This window comes from Xyrauchen texanus, chromosome 20 (assembly GCF_025860055.1).
Source record: "Xyrauchen texanus isolate HMW12.3.18 chromosome 20, RBS_HiC_50CHRs, whole genome shotgun sequence".
Lineage (NCBI taxonomy): Eukaryota > Metazoa > Chordata > Actinopteri > Cypriniformes > Catostomidae > Xyrauchen > Xyrauchen texanus.
In genome coordinates this window covers 4,046,201-4,067,183 of record NC_068295.1, presented here as the reverse complement: position 1 = coordinate 4,067,183, position 20,983 = coordinate 4,046,201, and the positions used below count along the sequence as shown (strand labels likewise).

The 20,983-nt window shown below is 37.5% G+C and overlaps 1 protein-coding gene across 1 annotated transcript in view; it reads left to right on the top strand.

Moving 5' to 3' along the window:
- The first annotated feature begins 2,548 nt into the window (after positions 1-2,548).
- LOC127661171 (tyrosine-protein kinase Mer-like) overlaps positions 2,549-20,983 on the top strand; it is a 41,084-nt gene continuing 22,649 nt past the window's right edge. The window contains exons 1-5 of the mRNA XM_052151774.1: positions 2,549-2,811; positions 8,998-9,352; positions 10,254-10,354; positions 10,476-10,646; positions 20,845-20,931. Coding sequence (XP_052007734.1) covers positions 2,724-2,811; positions 8,998-9,352; positions 10,254-10,354; positions 10,476-10,646; positions 20,845-20,931 — 802 coding nt within the window. The 5' untranslated portion in view covers positions 2,549-2,723. The remainder of the gene's footprint in view (positions 2,812-8,997; positions 9,353-10,253; positions 10,355-10,475; positions 10,647-20,844; positions 20,932-20,983) is intronic.

Sequence of the window (20,983 nt, the reverse complement as noted above, 5' to 3'; positions counted from 1 at the left end):
TATTACACATAATATACATATATTACACCCTTACACACCAGTGAAAATGGAAGGCTCAGTTATAATTTTGATTTCGAAATAGCAGCTGGATGCAATTCAGAGTGCATTATAGGTAGTGGAGCGATTGATATATATAGAATAAATAATGGCAATATATAATTCATAAAAAAACATATACACTGACATCCAAAAGTTTAGATTGATGTACAGAGTTTGCTATTTTGGAAGGAGATTTGTACTTTAAATCACTAAAGTGGCATTCAACTGATCACAAAGTATAGTCAGGACATCACTAGTCAATAATTGTTTTGAGGATTGAAGGCTGTACAATGCTTGAAATGGCCAAAACTGAAGATTTCATACAAATGTGTAACTACAGTCTTCAAAGACAAAGCACAACTGTCTCTAACAAGGACAGAAAGAGACGTGGAAGACCAGATGTACAACTAAACAAGAGGATAAGTACATCAGAGTCTCTAGTTTGAGAAATAGATGCCTCACATGTCCTCCGCTGACAGCTTCATTGAATTCTACCCGCTAAACACCAGTTTCATGTACAACAGTAAAGAGAAGACTCAGGAGGACTTATGGGAAGAATTGCAAATAGAAAGACACTTTTGAAACAGAAAAACAAAAAGAAAAGGTTCGAGTGGGCAAAGAAACACAGACATTAGTAATAAGATTACTGCAAAAAGTATTTTTGTCTTGTTTTCCTGTAAACTTAAATATTAAATATTCTTAAATCGTGATTTATTTACATGTCAAGCAAAGTGGGATAAGATATTAAGTCTTGTTTTAAGATAAATCTGACTAAATATTGTGAACTTTAGACTAAAAACAAGAAATAAAATCTGCCAATGGGGTGAGCAAAATAAACTTGTTTTCTCTTTAAATTAAGTTTGTTTTACTTACTCCATTGGCAAACAGTTTTTTCTTGTTTTAAGCATAAATCTCACTAAATTTGATGAGATTTCTCTAAAAACTAGACTTAAAATATCATGCCAGTTTGCTCGTCATGTCAATAAATCACGTTTTAAGAATGTTTAGATATTTTTACTGGAAAACAAGACAAAAATACTTGTCTTGAAAATAATTTTTTGCAGTGGCATGGAAAAGAGTGTTATGGATCTTAACCCCATTGAGCTTATTTGAATTTGTAAATATATATGGTGGTATGATATTGAGGATATTGTTATGTGCAATATACTTGGAAATCTTCTCAGCAGCTATAGTCCAGATCTTTCATGTAGAGATTTGTGCAAAATTCACCCGAGCTGTGGATATTTCCAACATGATAATGTCCCGGAGATGTGTCAATCACTTGTAAATATCCAGGATGTGTGGTGGGAGCCAGTATTGCGCAAACAGTTTTTTTTGCAGACGTCAGACCGGCAAGCCAAACCATTTTCTGCCGCCTAGATAAAGCCAACATAGAATCGTCATTCAGTGGTAATACAGAGGGGTTCATTGGTATAGAATAGTCAATATTTTTGATAAGACAGAACAGGACTCATTCCAAATTTTTGTAACCTTTTCACATGCCCACATCATATGAAGACATTTTCCCATTGAGCTTTTGTGGGATCAGTTAGACTGTGAGGTGGGTGAGAAGTGCCCGACAAGACAGTCACATCTATGGCAAGTGCTACAGGAAGTGTGGGGTCAAAGGTCACCTGAGTATCTGGACAAACTGACTGCTAGAATGTCAAGGATCTGCAAAGCTGTCATTGCTGCACGTGGAGGATTTTTTAATGAGAACTCTTTGAAGTAGTTTAAGATTAATAAAATTTGTAATAGTGATTTTTCACGTTATTAATGTCTTGACTATACATTGTGATCAGTTGAATGCCACTTTGGTGAATTAAAGAAAGGGGCCCAGAGCAATATACAGTCAGCGGGCCCAGAATACCTTGCTACGGCCATGAGTGCATCTACTGGAGGTAGTGGCTATGCTAAAAGTAGCATATTACCATCCTACTGGTGCTATTTCTGCAGTTTGCAGTATGTATATAATGTATATGGAATACAACATTATTTCCTGTTTAAAAAATGCTTAATTATTTGATAGCTGGGTTAAATGACACATGAAACATACTAACAGTGAAACGTTTATTGTTGCATATTGCATTTTTTTTTACATACTATTTAACAAAAAGAGTAGGCAGTGTTCAATGTGCTATGCAGTTAGTAGTATTCAGAGAAAGAGTCAATAAAGGTTTATTGGGATGATTGTAAACAATCACAATATTGCAATAAAGCGTTCAAAGTAAGGAAATGCAGGGGGGAAATAAAATAAATTGATATTTAAAATAAATAACAAAATAACAACAAATAATAACAATAAAAAAATTATAAAAATAGTAAAAATAACAACAACAACAAATACAGATAAAATAATTAAGATATATATATAATTCAATGTTAATTTTCACATTTAGCCAATGTCTTTGTAAAAACAAAAAAAAGCGCGCTTCCTGTTCGGTGACGTCACGGGGGGCAGCATTCTTTCGTCGAGAGCGCGCACGGAGTCACAGTGGAAGACGGATCACACACATTCTTGCGAGCTTGATGTGACCGAAAACACGGAGGAAAAAAGATGTCTTTCAGTCAGGACACAGTCTACTTTATGCATCGGATGTAGGTCTGACAAACAGTTGCGAAAGGAGACTTGTTGAGATTTAAAAAAAAAAAAGAAGAAGAAGAAGAAGAAAAGAGAAAATGTGATGATGGTGTTTATTTCAGGCAAAAGTTTCACGACAATGTTGCGGTTTTTAACTCCGCTGCTCCTTGCAGTGTTTTCACAGTCAACTGGTAAGATATGCACATTCTTTCAAGTAGTTGTGATCTGTTTGTGCATGCTTTAAAACAACAGAATGAATAAGCTTTAAAAGTTTAATCCCCAGAAAGCCTGTGCATATGAGATTTTAATGAGATGTTTTCGGATGGGCTCTTGATTGATCAACACAACAGGTCGCTTTTCTATATGAACAGACATTTTTAGTTAGTTTGATGTTTTAGAAGAACCATTAACCATTAGTTATTTTTTAAGCACCAATTGATTGTCTATCATAAAAATAATTCAAAATCCTACAACATCAATATGACGCATTTACAGTTACTTTTAACTTATATGAGCATCTTAGGTTAGGCTGAGGGCTGTGCTGGGTGTAATGCATTACTAAGTAATGAATCTTCGTAATTAAATTACTTTTTTATTTTAAAAAGTAAAGTAAGGGATTACTCTTAGTTTTTCAGTTATTTAATCTCAGTTACTTCTGATGTAATTGTGTTACATACTGTGTTATAAACAATTATATATAAAACAATAGTGAATTTAAAATCTAATGTTAAAATGTATGTTTTCTAATTTAACGCTGCCCCTTTAAATTCTTTAGCCAGTTCATGAATAATTTATTAGATTTTCTGTGATCTATTTGAAATAATTAAAAGAACAGTTTCATCCTTGTATTTTTCATCTGGTCGAGGTTGATCAGGGGTTTAGAAAGTAATTAGTAATTAGTAATAAGTAATGCATTTACTGTTCAGACAGAGTAATTAGTACAGTGATCTAATTACACTGTAGAAGATGTAATTAAGTACTTTTTAGAGCAACTTACCCAACACTGCCTGCGGTACAGATAGTGAACTATTGTCATGTTACAATTGTCATGTGGTGTAACCATCATGTAAAAGGTATTAGAATACTTTATTTGCACCTTGAATACATAACAGCATAAACAACTTGATCATTAATTTCCCAAAAGTTTTCAAACATATTTTTCAAGGTAAAATATATATATATATTATACCTTTTTGAGTCAAGAATACCAAGATGTTTTCTCAGGGTTCCACCACATGACTTGAACAAAATGTGCATTTTCATAAAAATGTCAAAATGAATATTAGATGTTTTCTAAAACTTCACACTTAGTGTTGAGGGTCTAAAGTTGTTTTTTGTTTGTTATGGTCAACATGCTGGCTACCATGTTTGTTTCACCCAATGACTTTGATTTGGTGGACAAAACCATTAAAGGTTCTTCTGCACTGGTCATGCCAACGTTTATTTTTTCAAGAATTGCAGCTTTTGGTGAGGCTTGTTTTACTCTCTCTGGATCCCACAAGACATTTTTTACTTTAAGAAAACATTCCCTGTCTTAGGTCAGTTGGGATCACTACTTTATTTTAAGAATGTGAAATGTCAGAATCATTTTAGAGATAATTATTTCTTTCATCACATTCCCAGTGGGTCAGAAGTTTACATACACTTTGTTAGTATTTGTTTGCATTTCCTTTAAATTGTTTAACTTCGGTCAAATGTTTTCCACATTCTTCCACAAGCTTCTCATAATAAGTTGCTGGAATTTTGGCCCATTCCTCCAGACAGAACTGGTGTAACTGAGTCAGGTTTGTAGGCCTCCTTGCTCATATCAGATTGAGGTCAGAGCTTTGCGATGGTCACTCCAATATCTTGACTTTGTTGCCCTTAAGCCATTTTGCCACAACTTTGGAGGTGTGCTTGGGGTCATTGTCCATTTGGAAGACCCATTTGCAACCGAGCTTTAACTTCCTGATGTCTTGAGATGTTGCTTCAGTATATCCACACCATTGTCCTTCCTCATGATGCCATCTATTTTGTGAAGTGTACCAGTTATCCTGCAGCAAAGCACCCCCACAACATGATGCTGCCACCCCCATGCTTCACTGTTAGGATGGTGTTCTTCGGCTTGCAAGCCTCACCCTTTTTCCTCCAAACCTTACGATGGTCATTATGGCCAAACAGTAAAATATTTGTTTCATCAGACCAGAGGAAATTTCTCCAAAAAGTAAGATCTTTGTCCCCATGTGCACTTGCAAACTTTAATCTGGCTTTTGTTATGGCGGTTTTGGAGCAGTGGCTTCTTCCTGGCTGAGGAGGCTTTCAGATTATGTTGATGTAGGACTTGTTTTACTGTGGATATAGATACTTGTCTACCTGTTTCCTCCAGCATCTTCACAATGTGCTTTGCTGTTGTTCTGGGATTGATTTGCACTTTTTGCACCAAACTACGTTCATCTCTAGGAGACAGAATGCATCTGCTTCCTGAGCGGTATGATGGCTGTGTGGTCCCATGGTGTTTATACTAGTGTACTATTGTTTGTACAGATGAACGTGGTACCCTCAGGCATTTACAGGTACACCTCCAGTTCAGTACACCTCCTATCAGAAGCTAATTGTATAATTGTCTAAAGGCTTGAAATCATTTTCTGGAATTTTCCGAGCTGCTTAAAGGTACAGTTAACTTAGTGTATGTAAATTTCTATTATGATGTAGTCAATTAAAAGTAAAGCAATCTGTCTGTAAACAATTGTTGGAAAAATTACTCATGTCATGCACAATGTAGATGCCCTAAACAACTTGCCAAAGCTTTAGTTTACTAATATTAAAGCTGTGGAGCGGTTAAAAAAATGACTTTAAACTTTAATTGTATTCAAACTTCTGACTTCAACTATATCAATATGACTTTAAACTCAGAAATTGAAAATATGCTCATCATAGAAGAATAATATTTTTTTTATGTATTTTTAATTTAATATGTTAAATGACACAAACATTACTGAACAAAAAGGAGCAGCACTTCATTGACCCTTAGGACACATGGCCATAATATGCACCTGTTACCCTCTTTTATTCTATTTTATGATGAATGTTGTGAAAAGAATCCACAATATGATCATGAGAAATGTTGTTTTTATAGATCGCTCGCCCACTGTCACATACACAAACTACAAGAACTGAACTAGTAAAGAAGTTTAGGCTGTTTCTATGAAGGATGCTTAAACAGTGGTGTAAAACGTTGTTCTACCAACAAAAGCGTTTATGGGCGAAACCCTGAGAACTGCTTGGATTAAACGCATGAACATGTTGTAGCTGTACACTCATCATAGCAATATCTTACCTTCTGAGCTCTTCTTTTTAAAGAAAGAAAACTCGCCTTCAGTGGCATAAGTTTCATGTGAACACTAGGAAGGACAAGTCATCGCTAAACTCTGACATACCTGTTTCCCAGTGTTTTCAGAAGACCGGCGTCTTTTCGCAGTGGAGAGAGCTTGTCTAGATATAATTGGGGGATTTCAGCTATATAAATCTGGCAACCCCACATATGTCAATCTAATTCCTTATTATAAAACGTAGAAAATATTTTACCTTCATGTTTAGTTCTAAGTAATACATGACACAATTGTTCTCAAGGGGATGGTGGTTTTACAAGGGGGATGCTTTTTGGTATTGCTTTGGAACAAGGGGGGTGGCTTCCTCTCGCACCCGCCCCCCCTTCCCTCAACTCAAGGTCTGGGTATACAAGCTTTTTACTCTTTAGTTCTCTCTAGTTGTATTTAATTGTATTAATCTGCCCCATTTTTAAACCAAATCATGCATTCCAGTGCTGTCATACAGTAGGATTTATCCACTATTTACAGAATGAAAAGCTCTTTCGACGTATATTTCATTTGATGAAAGATTACATTAGAGAAAGAGCTTCCTTTTGCTCCTGGAGAACAGGATGCTGGTTTTCCAATGTGTTTCTGAAGCCCTGCCAAAGCTTAGTCACTCAATAGAATATGTCAATAATAAGTTATTTCCTGTACAAAAAGTCGGCCTACTATTGTGGTACCATGGTAGATTGGTAATACCATAATATATATATATATATATATATATTACCAAATGAGAACATATTTACAGTTGAAGTCAGAAGTTTACATACACTTTATGTAATTTTTAAGTCATAAAAATGTTTTTTTTAGCCACTCCACATTTAATATTAGCAAACTACAGTTTTGGCAAGTTGTTTAGGACTACTTTGCGCATGACACGAGTAATGTTTCCAACAATTGTTTACAGACAGACAGATTGTTAATTGACTAAATCACAATTCCAGTGACTCTGAAGTTTACATACACTAATTTAACTTTAAACAGCTTGGAAAATTCCAGAAAATTATTTCAAGCCTTTAGACAATTAGCATCTGACAGTAGAAAAGTGCAAATCAATCCCAGAACAACAGCAAAGGACCTTGTGAAGATGCTGGAGGAAACAGGTAGACAAGTATCTATATCCACAGTAAAACAAGTCCTATATCGACATAACCTGAAAGGCTCCTCAGCCAGGAAGCAGCTAATGCGCCAAAATCACCATAAAATAGCCAGATAACAGTTTGCAAGTGCACATGGGGACAAAGATCTTACTTTTTGGAGAAATGTACTCTGGTCTAATGAAACAAATATTGAACTGTTTGGCCATAATGACCATAGTTATGTTTGGAGGAAAAAGGGTGAGACTTGGAAGCTGAAGAACACCATCCTAACAGTGAAGCATGGGGGTGGCAGCATCATGTTGTGGGGGTGCTTTGCTGCAGGAGGGACTGGTGCACTTCACAAAATAGATGGCATCATGAGGAAGGAAAATGATGTGGATATATTGAAGCAACATCTCAAGACATCAGCCAGGAAGTTAAAGCTCGGTCACAAATGGGTCTTCCAAATGAACAATGACCCCAAGCATACCTCCAAAGTTGTGGCAAAATAGCTTAAGGACAACAAAGTCAAGATATTGTGAGTGGCCATCACAAAGCCCTGACCTCAATCCGATATGAGCAAGGAGGCCTACAAACCTGACTCAGTTACACCAGTTCTGTCTGGAGGAATGGGAGAAAATTCCAGCAACTTATTGAGAGAAGGCTTCCCAAAACATTTGACCCAAGTTAAACAATTTAAAGGCAACGCTACCAAATACTAACAAGTGTATGTAAACTTCTGACCCACAGGGAATGTGATGAAAGGTGAAATAAATTGTTCTCTCTACTATTATTCTGACATTTCACAGTCTTAAAATAAAGTAGTGATCCTGACTGAGCTAAAACAGGGAATGTTTTCTGTGATTAAATGTCAGAAATTGTGAAAAACTGAGTTTAAATGTAATCGTGATTAATCGCATAATTTTTCATAGTTAATTGAGATTAATTGCAGATTTTGAAAGTACCGAAACGTTCTCTATATATACTTATTTTGCTGTCAAAATGCACTTATTTCCTTCTTAGGAAAGAAAACAAAACTATATGTAACAACAACGTTTTCCAAAACATTTTCAGAGCAAAGCCTTCCACAGCATAAAGATAGAATAGCACCAATTTAAATAGCATTAAACGACCCTGTGACCAGTATAATAACATTAAATCTACTCCAACCAGTGTTTATGCTTGTTTATGCTTTATTAACCCTAAATGCATTAATTGCAATTAAGAAAAATTAACTCGTTAAACTTTTTTTGATTAAACGCATGTGTTAACGCGTTAACCCTGACGGCCCTAATACATAGCACTGAATTATTACCATATTTATGTATCTTTATATTTATGTGGAACTTCAAATTATGTCATGGTATTACCATTGTACATGTCCAAAAAACATAATATTATCATTGTATCAAGACCAAACCAAACATGGTAATGGGATGGTACTTTTATATAGCATAGTACTGAATGATTAGCATACTCATTTTCCATATTATTTACATGGTACTTCATATGATATGTCCAAATGCCATGGTATTATCATAATACTGTATGTTCAAAGAAACTATGGTATTCAAGTTTGATACCATCACTGTATCATAGTACTGCCATTGTATTATTTTAAGGCCAAGGGATAATACTTCATGGTACATAACCAAAAATCATGGATTTGTCATGGTACCATGACCATTTTGGTTGAACATCTTGACTTTCAATAGATATGCTTACATTGTCGAAAACTCTGCCGGAGTGGTGGTGGCGTAGTGGGCTAAAGCACATAACTGTTAATCAGAACTGTTCATTGTGTCCTTGAGTAAGGCACTTAACTCCAGGTTGCTCCGGGGGGATTGTCCCTGTAATAAGTGCTCTGTAAGTCACTTTGGATTAAAGCGTCTGCCAAATGAATAAATGTAAATGTAAAAATGTAAACTTTGATTTCCTCAAACAGCTGCTAATTGGAATCATCCACTAGCTGTTGTTCACCAGGGAGGTTCAACGCATTGGGCGAGACATGGGCGCTCTTTTCGACCAACACGGGAAACGGAGCCATTGATTGTACCGGCTCGAGCCCCGAGTGTCCATCTAACACAGGAGGAGCTCCAAAAGCTACGCTTCAAACCAACAGTGGGCACTATCAAGCGGTCAGAGGGGAAAGAAGTCAAATTTAACTGCTCCATAGACATTAATGATCTGAGCCAGGACCTGAATATTCTGTGGTTTAGGAATGGCAAAGAAATCCTTGATGGCATGCAGGCACATGTGTACACTTTGCAAGGGACTGTCACCTTGTTGTCCACTGTAAGGTAAGGTGGAAGAATTCTGATACAGCACATATATGTCAATTCACTTCAAAATTGAAACGGATTTACCTTGATCATCGGCCATTGACAGTGGCTGACCCATATATTGGAGTTTAGAGATTAACAGGAGTTTTTGTGTTTGATCCAAAGTCCACCAACAGCCTTGTTATTAGTTATACTTATTTTTCAAATTTAAGGTTTTTGAGGACATACTATTTAAAAACCTTCTTTGTTGCATAACCTCAAAAAAACTTTCACTGTTCTCTCAAATATTTGTATCCTCCAAGATACAAAATATTTTTAGGATTAATTCCAGCAGTATTGTCTTATTTGCTAACTAAATTACATCATAATCTGTACGTATTATATATCTGCACTATATAGTCCCTTGGCCACTGTAACAAGATCTTTGGCTCTTGGGAATGAGGTAGCGGGAGACGATGATTCCAACACAGGGAAAACGTTCCATAAAGAAAACTAATGGAGATATAAATAAATCAAAGGTGGAAACAAATCAGGACGGCTTTCAGTCACATGGCAAACGCACAAACAGCTCGTTGGCTGGGCTCTCTATCTCGTCTGGCACTGTCTCCTCTACTTATAAGCCCCTGTCACTCCTCACTGAAACACAATACAGGTGTTAAGCAGAGGTGGAAAGCCGCCCCCCCGGCCTCCCTCGCCATAGCATAGTGCTTGGCCACGCCCCCGCCTCCACAACCACATTACATTGGTATCGCCCATTGAAAAGCATTGAGAACTGGTCAACCGCTAGTCTTTAAGAGTGATCAAATTTAATGGGATAAGTCACTGGACTCCAAACTTTGTCTTAGCTGAAATGTTTTATTTTTTTGTAATAAGTGACCTAAATGTTTCTGATTTGATTTTATTATAATTTTTTTTTCAGCATAAGCAACATCCAGAGAACAGATGCTGGCGAGTATCACTGCCGACTTAGTGTCAGCAACAAGATCATTGAGTCAAATCCCATCTTTTTAGAGGTAGAGGGTAAGTAGCCCTTCACTTTAAGAATACCACCCAAACAGATGCTTATGCTTAGTCCTGCGACATTTGAGACAGGAAGATTTTGCAAAATATTTATGTTTTGCCACATTTTGCTCTGTTCCAGGCCTACCGACCTTCACTATCCAGCCAAGTGACGTGAACATCACAAGGAACACTCCTTTCACATTGACCTGTGAGGCTGTTGGTCCCCCAAATCCTGTAACCATCAAGTGGCTTCACAAAGGCAAGAGATTTCAAGAGCGCAATGAGTCATCCAGCACGATCACCATTGAAGGTGAGAACTTGTGGTCTCTAATTATTGTCGTCAACACTATTTTTAAACTGTAGATCGTGATTCCTTTGTAAGACATAAGTATGACAATATCAGGGATCTTGTTGTCATTATAGCAGAATATCGGTAGGCCTTGGTATTGAGACTTTGCCTTGGAAACATTTAACATTTTATCATGACCAGAGGTCTATACCATCAAGCTAGTTGAACAAACTCAGGGTTGCACGATTGGTTTCGAGTTGACCAAACCAAACCAGTCAGGCTTAACTGGTACCATGATGCTGCTCATCAACTTTCTCTGTCAACTCGGGCTTTGATCCTGAGATTAAGAATAGTTCACACACGCGCAAATGAATGAGTGACGTTTGCAGCGGACAGCCAATCACGTGAAACGCGGAGAGCGAGAGATTCACTTCTCGTGAGAGTCTCGGGATTTACCTCTCCGCTGAAGGCCGATCGTCGTAAAATCATGAACCATTGAATTGCATTTGAACAGCCCAACAAGAGATTGTTTTAAAAATGTGAAAAATGAAAAATATTCAGACTGCACAAGAAACCAAATCAAATGAAAATACACGATTTACACAGCTGAGGAAATCGCTGTACAATTATGAAGAAATTAAAAACGTTTACACGGCAAGAAACACCACGGCTGCTGCGAGAGCTCAAGAGGACTGCTGGAAACGAATTCTGAATGTGATAAATCAGATGTTTTATTTTGTTTTTTTATCAATATGAAAATCAGTTCGTATAGGTCCACAAAAAGAACGCATATTTTAAATATAAAAGCTTTTTTTTATTAATCTAAATTTAAAGCTTAATATAAATGTATACTATTGAAAATGTATATAGGTTACTATTGAATAATTGAAACGTGAGCGTTTGGAATAGTGTGTAATAATCGGTATGCAATAATAAGACGTAGGCGATTTGCTTTTTTTAAAGACGTATTTTGTGTACCTTTTATTGAACTTAACTTGAAATAATGTTCATCTCTAAGTCCATGAAACAAAGGGGTTTGGCTCATTCATCCCTTTCTATACTGTAGCTTTCTTGTGGAGTGCTAATATTAAGCTTTTAATATTGTAAAATCACTCATTATTGGCAGGTATTGTCATCCATTTTACTAGTTGTTTTATATATTATAATTAGGGTTGTCGATTTAACACGTTAATTCAGTGCGATTCATTTTACAAAAAATAACGCGTTAAAAAATGTACGCAATTAATTGCAATGCCCACAGATCGTAATAAAGAAGATTCCTGAGAAATGCAAGCTTGTAGTACCACCTGTTTACTCCAGAGGGCAGTAAGTGAAACTTCAGCTGTGTGAGCAACACACAGTTTATACAGTGAAGAAACACTTCAGCAGAACAACAAACATGCGTTACGTTCTTGTGTTCAAAACACTTGAAGGAGCGCAAATCTGAACTAAGTGATCTCAAGATGTGTTTAAAGATTGAGTATTAAACTATATTTAACTTGACACAGTGACCTAAACATTTTATGTTTATGATGCAACACACCTGAGACACTACACAAGCATGTCTGACGCTGGATTGAGATGGTGCAAAATTTGGAAATTACCCCATATATATTTAATCCTGAATAAAATCTTATAAATAAAATGTATAAGTACTACCCCACTAATAATTTTTTTGTAGAGAGATTTAATTAATGTCGATATATTTTGTACATTTTGTGGTCTGCAGGAGGAAACATTCATTTATTTAGGAGTTGTCCCTACTCGACTTGTTTTTGGTCTGATTTCAGAGATCATATTTCATCACATTTTCAACTTTTTGAAAATGTTTTATTTTAGCTATGACATGTCTCTTCATAAGGAATATTATTTGATACAATTTTCTGCTTTTGTTGGCAAAGTTTAGTATTCATAAATGTAAGTATGATGGTTATAAACCATTACTTTTACAGAGATGCAAAACCTTCTACGGAGCAGGTTAGCCATGGAGCATAAGTTACTGTGGTGACGAACACTGGTGAAAGCTGACCCACCTTCATGGTACCTAAAACCTAGCGTTGACACAAACTAAACTGAAACTTACCTGGCTAGCCACCTAAACTAGCTTCATGGTATAGGCCACTGGGCTGGAGGAGTTAAACGGTATCAAATCTTGTTACTGTATACAGTGATGTAGGGCTGAAACAATTAGTCGACAATAAAAATGTAATCAAATGGTTGTTTAATCTCGTTTAATGCAACATGAGATCATTTGATACACTAATGATGACACGTGAGGGCACCATTTCAGCTCGATTGAGGAGAGGAAGAAAGAACAGCTCACACTCCAGACACAATCCAAACTTCCCAATCAGATTCAGGTGATGTAGATTGCAGAGTATAAGGGAATTATAATACAAAAATACTAAATAAGTTAATACAGAAGCAGTGCCGTCGTGATGTGAGTCAAAGTGGAGCCATTCCTGGCATTCCGCTTGAGCAAAACTTGCATGTCAGAGCGTCTGAAAAGGTAACCTCCTGGCATTATATCTTCATTGCATTCTTTATTACAGTTCAAATAATAAGCGTGATGAGGAGGGCGTGGTTGGGCCGTAAGGATGGACACCTGGACACGGGAGAGGGATAAAGAGGTGCTGGAGACGGCAGTATGGGAGAGAGAGAGAGATGCATGCAGCCGAAGAACGTGTGCATTCTGTATCAGGCATTCATCCTTACGACCCGGCCACGCCCACTTTGTCACAATAAGGAAGCGGGTTGTATAAATAAGCACCCTGAAACTGGCATTTCTCTGTGCTGTCAGAGCTTCTTATGAGTCACGTGACTTCTCCCAGTGATACACTCTCACACACGGAGACGCTCATCCCTCTTGCGTGCTTGCAGCCCTATGGTGTTGATGTGTTTCCTTCAAAAGGCATCAGCTAATTTGCTGTAATGCACATGATTATTGGTTATAAAATTAGGAATTGGGAGTTGTTGGCTTGGTTTACCAAGGTTGGACTTTCCCAAGCTCTTGTTGGCACAAAATGACCCTATACTGTGCAAAACTTGATGAACTGCTCCTCTAGTGAATCAGGACACCCTGATAGAGTGTAACAGTGGTCGCCCACTTTGTCAGCCATCTTGGTTCCGGAAGTATTTTTCCCATTCATTTTTTTCCATGGAAAGTTTTTTATAAAATTCTCCATAAAAAACAAAAACAAAACTGAAACAAACCAACTAGCTCCGTGGTGAAGCACATCATTACATACTTAGTATTTAAAAAGACAAATGTGCAATACTTAACACAATATATTTTAGATTTAGATAATGCAAAATGTTCATATTATCCAAAATATTTAATCAAGAAACATTTTCTGATTGTATTTTGTTCTACCTTTCTGCGTGCATAATTCTATGGGTTTAGAGACCTAATCGGCCATGTCAAATCTTGTATATAGAAATGGACTTTGAGCTATGGAGAAAATACATGCAAAATCACTTTGCGTTTTTTCTGTTAGGATAATGGGATAAAATCGATGTATTAAAATCATTAGAAGTGCTTACAAAGGTAAGCATCACTATTACTGTTGCTCAAGTATTAGGGTCAGGAGTTGTGAGTTATTACTTTTCAAAGTAAAATCATGATTTTCACTTGGCAGATGATAGAATCTCATAGACTTGAGACATACCTAGAGATCAGAAAATCATGTATAGACATTCGGGATGGGATCTTTTGGCTATTTTTACTCTCTTTAACACCCTGAGCACCTAGAGTTTTGAACCAGTCTTGTTTTCTTCTAAAATCATACAAATCTATTATTCTCACTACAGGTGAAATTCCAAGATTTTAGGTTAAGCTCCATCATAATTTTAAGATTAATCTCCAAGGTATGGTAATCAGTTTCTTGGCAAACCAGGAATTTGTAGGTTTAACGTTTACCAACTCGGTGCTATAGAGTGGGAGAGGGTGAGAGGGAGGGGTGATATTACTGGGGCACACACAAAGCCTCATTCAAAAGGTCAGTCTTCCCTACAGAGAGGCTTCTTAAAAGGTCTTTGTAGCACCTTAGGTTCCCCAAAGAACAATCTTATTAAGAACCATTTTGGCTGGATGTGTTCTTGAGTTAGCTATACATTTACTTTATTTTTTAAAGTAAAACAGGTCTTTATATTGCATTATATATATGAGTGAAGCCTCCTGCTTTCTAAAGAACCAAGTTACTTAAAGAAGTGATATACGTATATAATATATGAATGTTGCATTTATATAGCGCTTTTTCGGACTCTACGCTCATAGCGCTTTACACAGTGAACACCTTTGAATGAAATCTTCAGTTTTTTGTCAATTTCAAGCATTGTATAGCCTTCATTCCTCAAAACAAGGATTGACTGACGAGTTTCTAGAGAAAGAAGTTTCTTGTTTTGCCACTTTTTAGTTAATATTGACCTTAAGACATGCCAGTCTGGAAGTGGGAAAAAATTAAGTTGCCTTAACGTAATTAATTGTCATTGTGGGGCCTGGGAAGCTCTGCGAGTATTGACGCTGACTACCACAGCTGGAGTCGCGAGTTCGAATCCAGGGTGTGCCGAGTGACTCCAGCCAGGTCTCCTAAGCAACCAAATTGGCCCGGTTGCTAGGGAGGGTAGAGTCACATGGGGTAACCTCCTTGTTGTCGCTATAATGTGGTTCGCTCTCGGTGGGGCATGTGGCGAGTTGTGCGTGGATGCCGCGGAGAATAGCGTGAAACCTCCACATGCGCTATGTAAACAAAAAAAAACAGGGCCCAAACAATGCAGTTCAATTGTTATTTATTTTATAGATATAATAACTAACAACCCAAACTGAAATAAACTTTAAGGTAAAAGTAAAAGACCGATCTTGGGCTTTTAGTATCAGTTTCAGATAAACGTATTTCTTTGTTTGATGAATGCTGGTTTTACCTCTGAGAAATTATTAGACAAAAAGTTTCTTATGCATCCCAAAGTTCACAATGAGAGTGACATATAATCACCATGCTGTGGCCCACTTCTTTAAGGTGCCGTTTCTAATGTTCCGTTATAGGTGTAAGGTCATAAATGGTTTAAGAATAAACCGGTTGGCATGGGTAGATTTTTGCCCATTACACTGGTTAAGGTGTTTACATGCAATGCGAAATCAGTGTTCTTACAGGCTTATCCAATGGAAGATTTGTGTGCATGCTTCTTCACGGTTTGATATCAAAAGAAGAGAATAGCCCATTTATTTTGAATCTCATGTAAACACGATTTTCTTTCTTTGTCTGATTTTTTTGATTAAGCTGATTATTGGAAATTATCTGCATATTGTTGTGCATGTAAATGGGCTCAAGGTTAACACAGAATCATAATTTTCCCTGTTTAACTCGGAGCTCACTGTCTGTTCTTGCACAATGGATAGATTACGCAATGTACACGCACACAAACGCTCTCTGTCTCTCTTTCTCTCTGGATGCTGTGATGTGTGTTTCCATTCAGAGGGAACTGCTGTGCTCTTAAATGCTGACGATGGAAACAGCAGAATAAAGCGTCAGCCACTGTGAAAGTGCTTAATCATTCAGAGCATCAACTAGATTTGATATGAGTGGTGCAAAACTCACCAGCACAAGGCTTAGGTGGTCTCCAAGGTGCTGCTATGTGTTTGCTAAGGTGTTTGGAAGGGATTTTGCAAGTTTTTTTTGTGGTTGCTAAGGTGATTTTATTGGGGGGTTTTTTTAGCATTTTGCCTTGTGGTTGGTTTTTAGCATGTTGCTATGTGGTTTCTAAGGTGTTCTGAGTGGGGTTTTAACACGTTGCTATGTTGTTGCTAATGTATTCTGTGTGTTTAACACATTGATAAATGGCTGCTACAGTGTTATTATGACTTTTACTTCCTCTAGATAGTCAAGTTTGATCATCTTCTTGGTGCTCCACCAAGGCCCACGAGGAGCTCCGGCGGGGGATCCGAGGACCTCACTAAACCATCCAAACGGTAGCTGCGATGGGCGGTGTGTGGCAGGGACTTAATCAATGCCAGCTTATGACCCGTGCTTATAGGGAATTCCTCACTGATGGGAAATAGTTGCAATCCCCTGTACCGATCTCGAGTGGGGTTCAGTGGGTTACCCGCCTCTCTCGGCGCAGGGTAGACACACGCTGATCCACCCATTGTGGTGCGCGTGCAGCCCCAGACATCTAAGGGCATCACATACCTGTTATTGTTCCATCTTGCATGGCTGAACACCACTTGAGCCTCTAAGAAGTTGGACACCGACCGCACGAGGGCGCATAACTATTTAGCATGCCAGAGTCTCGTTTGTTATCGGAATTAACCAGACAAATCGCTCCACAAACTATGAACTCTCATGCACCACCACCCACAGAATTGAGAAAGAGCTTTCAAGAGTGGTTACTAAGGTCTTCTGGGTGTTTTTTTATTTTTAGAATGTTGCTATGTGTTTGCTTGGGTGTTTTGAGAGACTAGCACATTGCTATGTGTTTGCTAGGTTGTTCTGAGTGGTTAGCATGTTGCTATGTGTTTGCTTGTGTGTTCTGAATGGTTTTAGCATGTTGCTATATGGTTTCTAGGGCGTTCAGAGTGATTAGCACGTTGCTATATGGTTGCTAAGGTGTTCTCGGTGGTTTTAAGCACATTGATATATGGTGTTCTGAGTGATTAGCACATTGCTATGTGGTTGCTAGGGTGTTCTGATTTATTAGCACATTGCTATGTGGTTGCTAAGGTGTTCTGAGTGGTTAGCACATTGCTATGTGGTTGCTAGGGTATTTTGAGTGATTAGAACCACGTAGCAATATGCTAGCAATGTGCTAATAACTCATAGCACCCTAGCAAATACATGGTTGCTAAGGTGTTCTTGGTGGTTTTAAGCACGTTGCTATGTATTTGCTAGGGTGTTCTGAATGATTAGCACGTTGCTATGTGGTTGCTAGGGTGTTCTGAGTGATTAGCATGTTGCTATGTGGTTGCTAAGGTATTGTGGTTAGTTGTTAACTGTCAAAAGGGGCCACTCTCACGTTTCTGTGATTGGCCTATTTAAATATTTATTATAATTTTTTTTAAATAAGTACAATTTGCATTGAAATAACCAACTTTAATATATATACAGTAGGTCAGTTCCCTTCCAATAAAGTACTGTAGTGGTACCATTGTACAGTTATGTATCAGTTGTTAATATCATGGCACTTTGTTTTATACCACATTCAGATTGATCAGGTACTTTAAGGTACTTCCACGGAATTACCATGGTATGTTTTAAAAAATATTGTAATTCCATTGTACTTTTTGATACTTTTTGTTTGTGTCGTAGTAGGCCATATCCGAAGCGAACATTATTCTGTTGGATCAGTATACATCAGAGCTAGAATGGCTGTCCTCCAAACCCAGTAATTATAGCCCATCAGAAATGCAGTGTACTTCCTGGCACACGTAAACAATCTGTGGAGCCAAGTGTCAGTTTCTTGTATTTGGCCTCTCAATTTGGTTTATGAAATGGATCTCATGACCACAAATTAAGTGTTATTTGAGACTTTTGTGCTGTGGGTCATTTTTTAACTCCTAGATTTGCATACTAAATTTAACCTCACTCTGAAAATCTTCCTCACTGAATCTGTGCTTTTAGTGATGGCTGGAAAAGCCTTTGTCAAAGCCAATATCTCAAACAGGAAGTCTTTCAGAAATCCCTTGCTGACTTGCCAGCTGGATAGCATCAAGTTCTAATTAGATTCTAAGGAGTGTTTTACAGTATTTAAACTATAGTTTAGATTGAAATATATAGAAGAGTGTACCCTCATCTGAAGTTATTTTTAGTGGTACTTTTCTAAGGCATCACTTCATGCTCATTTGAACGAACAGCTAACAGCTAAGTAATAATAAACTTTAATAAAAATTGTGCCATTTCTTTGAAGTGATCAGGCTTACAATTGTCACCTCGTGGACGACAAACGGGTGAAAAATCCCATATACTGAGACATACCTAGGGACCAACAGAATGTATAGAGACTTTGAGTGGACTTTTGTACTTGAGCCAGATAGCAACCACCTAGGACACCTTAGCAACCACATAGCTAGGTTCTGTCAACTACCCAAAACAAATCTAGCATTATGACGCATCTATGACTCACACAATACCCTATGCGCTAAGATGGTTTCATCAAACTAGGTAATATTTAATAAAACAATGCCTATCTACATGCTAAAACATTCTTGCAGTGCCAAACATCATGCTGTCAATGCATATCTACATGATAAATCCTGCTTGCGGTGCCAAACATCCTGCTATCAATGCATATCTACATGCTAAATCATGCTTGCTATCAATGCCTATATACATGCTAAATCATGCTTGCAGTGCCTAACATCATGCTATCAATGCATATCTACATGCTAAATCATGCTTGCTATCAATGCATATCTACATGCTAAAACATGCTTGCAATGCCTAACATCATGCTATCAGTTCATATCTACATGCTAAATCATGCTTGCTATCAATGCATATCTACATGCTAAAACATGCTTGCAATGTCTAACATCATGCTATCAATTCATATCTACATGCTAAATCATGCTTGCTATCAATGCATATCTACACGCTAAATCATGCTTGCTATCAATGCATATCTACACGCTAAATCATGCTTGCTATCAATGCCTATATACATGCTAAATCATGCTTGCAGTGCCTAACATCATGCTATCAATGCATATCTACATGCTAAATCATGCTTGCTATCAATGCATATCTACATGCTAAAACATGCTTGCAATGCCTAACATCATGCTATCAATTCATATCTACATGCTAAATCATGCTTGCTATCAATGCATATCTACATGCTAAAACATGCTTGCAATGCCTAACATCATGCTATCAATTCATATCTACATGCTAAATCATGCTTGCAGTGCCTAACATCATACTATCAATGCATATCTACATGCTAAATCATGCTTGCAGTGCCTAACATCATGCTATCAATTCATATCTACATGCTAAAACATGCTTGCAATGCCTAACATCATGCTATCAATTCATATCTACATGCTAAATCATGCTTGCAGTGCCTAACATCATACTATCAATGCATATCTACATGCTAAATCATGCTTGCAGTGCCTAACATCATGCTATCAATGCATGCCTACACGCATACTAGCATTGCCAAGCACATGCCAAAAAGTGCTAGCAATGCTTAGCAACATGCTAGCAATGGCTGTATGCTAAAACATGCTTGAAATGCCTAATATCATGCTAGCTATGCCTAGCTAAATCTGATGGTTTATCTAGCTAGCTGGTACTGTAATGTTTGTATAAACTTTAACTATTATAAGTAGTTTAAACTTTCAAACAAGGCATCAAGCCTTCATCCAAGTGGGTGTCTACAAACTTTATTATTAGTTGAAATTATATTTTTTTCTATTAGCGTGGTTTCATCACTGTGGCTTTTTAAAACAATGTCACGATGTCGTCCACTGACAGTCAGAGATGGACGCGTTTGATTCTGAGAGACATGTAAACAACCCAACAAGCAGCTTCCTATCAGCTCTATTTGGGGAAGTAGTGTGTCCTTTGTTTTTTTTTGTGTGCATGGGCAATGAAAGGGCAGAGATGCCCGGGCACAAAAGGGATATTATGTTTGAGCTTGTGTCCGTGTGGGACTGGAGCGTTGTGGTGGAGTGGCACTGAAAGACTCTTACTGTGTGACACTGTGTGAAGGTTACACATCACTGCATGTGTTCGGACAGCACGACTGAGAATTTGGTTGCACTTGTTATGCAATCGATGACATTTCACAGACCCGCAGACTCTGATCGCTGTTATTTTCTGGGTCACTAGTAGCACCAAATGGGAAAATTTGAGGGGTGCTTGTACATTAAAAACTTGGTGCAACAGTGCTAGGGTGTTTCGGATGGTTGCTATGGTTACCAACCATCCCGTATATAATAAGGAATCGTCCCATATAATGCATAATTGTACCATTTTTAAGTAAAATAATTCCTTTCCTGATTAAATCCTTATGGAACGCAGATTGTTCTTTATTTTAGGGTCTATATAGGAGCAAGGTTTAATACTATAGGTTTAAGGGTTTGTTCATATGGCTTTCCATTGTTAGGACAGTGATAGTACTGCTACAAACTCCTGAAATCAGTTGGGCAAGAAGTATTCAGCCTCTCGTACCAACAGAAGTACTTTAGAAAATATTTAACATTGTCTCTTCTCTGCAGGTGTAAATGAACCCACCCTGTACAGCTGTGAAGCTCACAATGAAAAAGGCCTCACAGTATCCAGAGAGGCTCACATCAATATCAAAGGTAAAGCTATGTCAACATGCGATACAATGGCACCTAAATTAACCAATTCCAC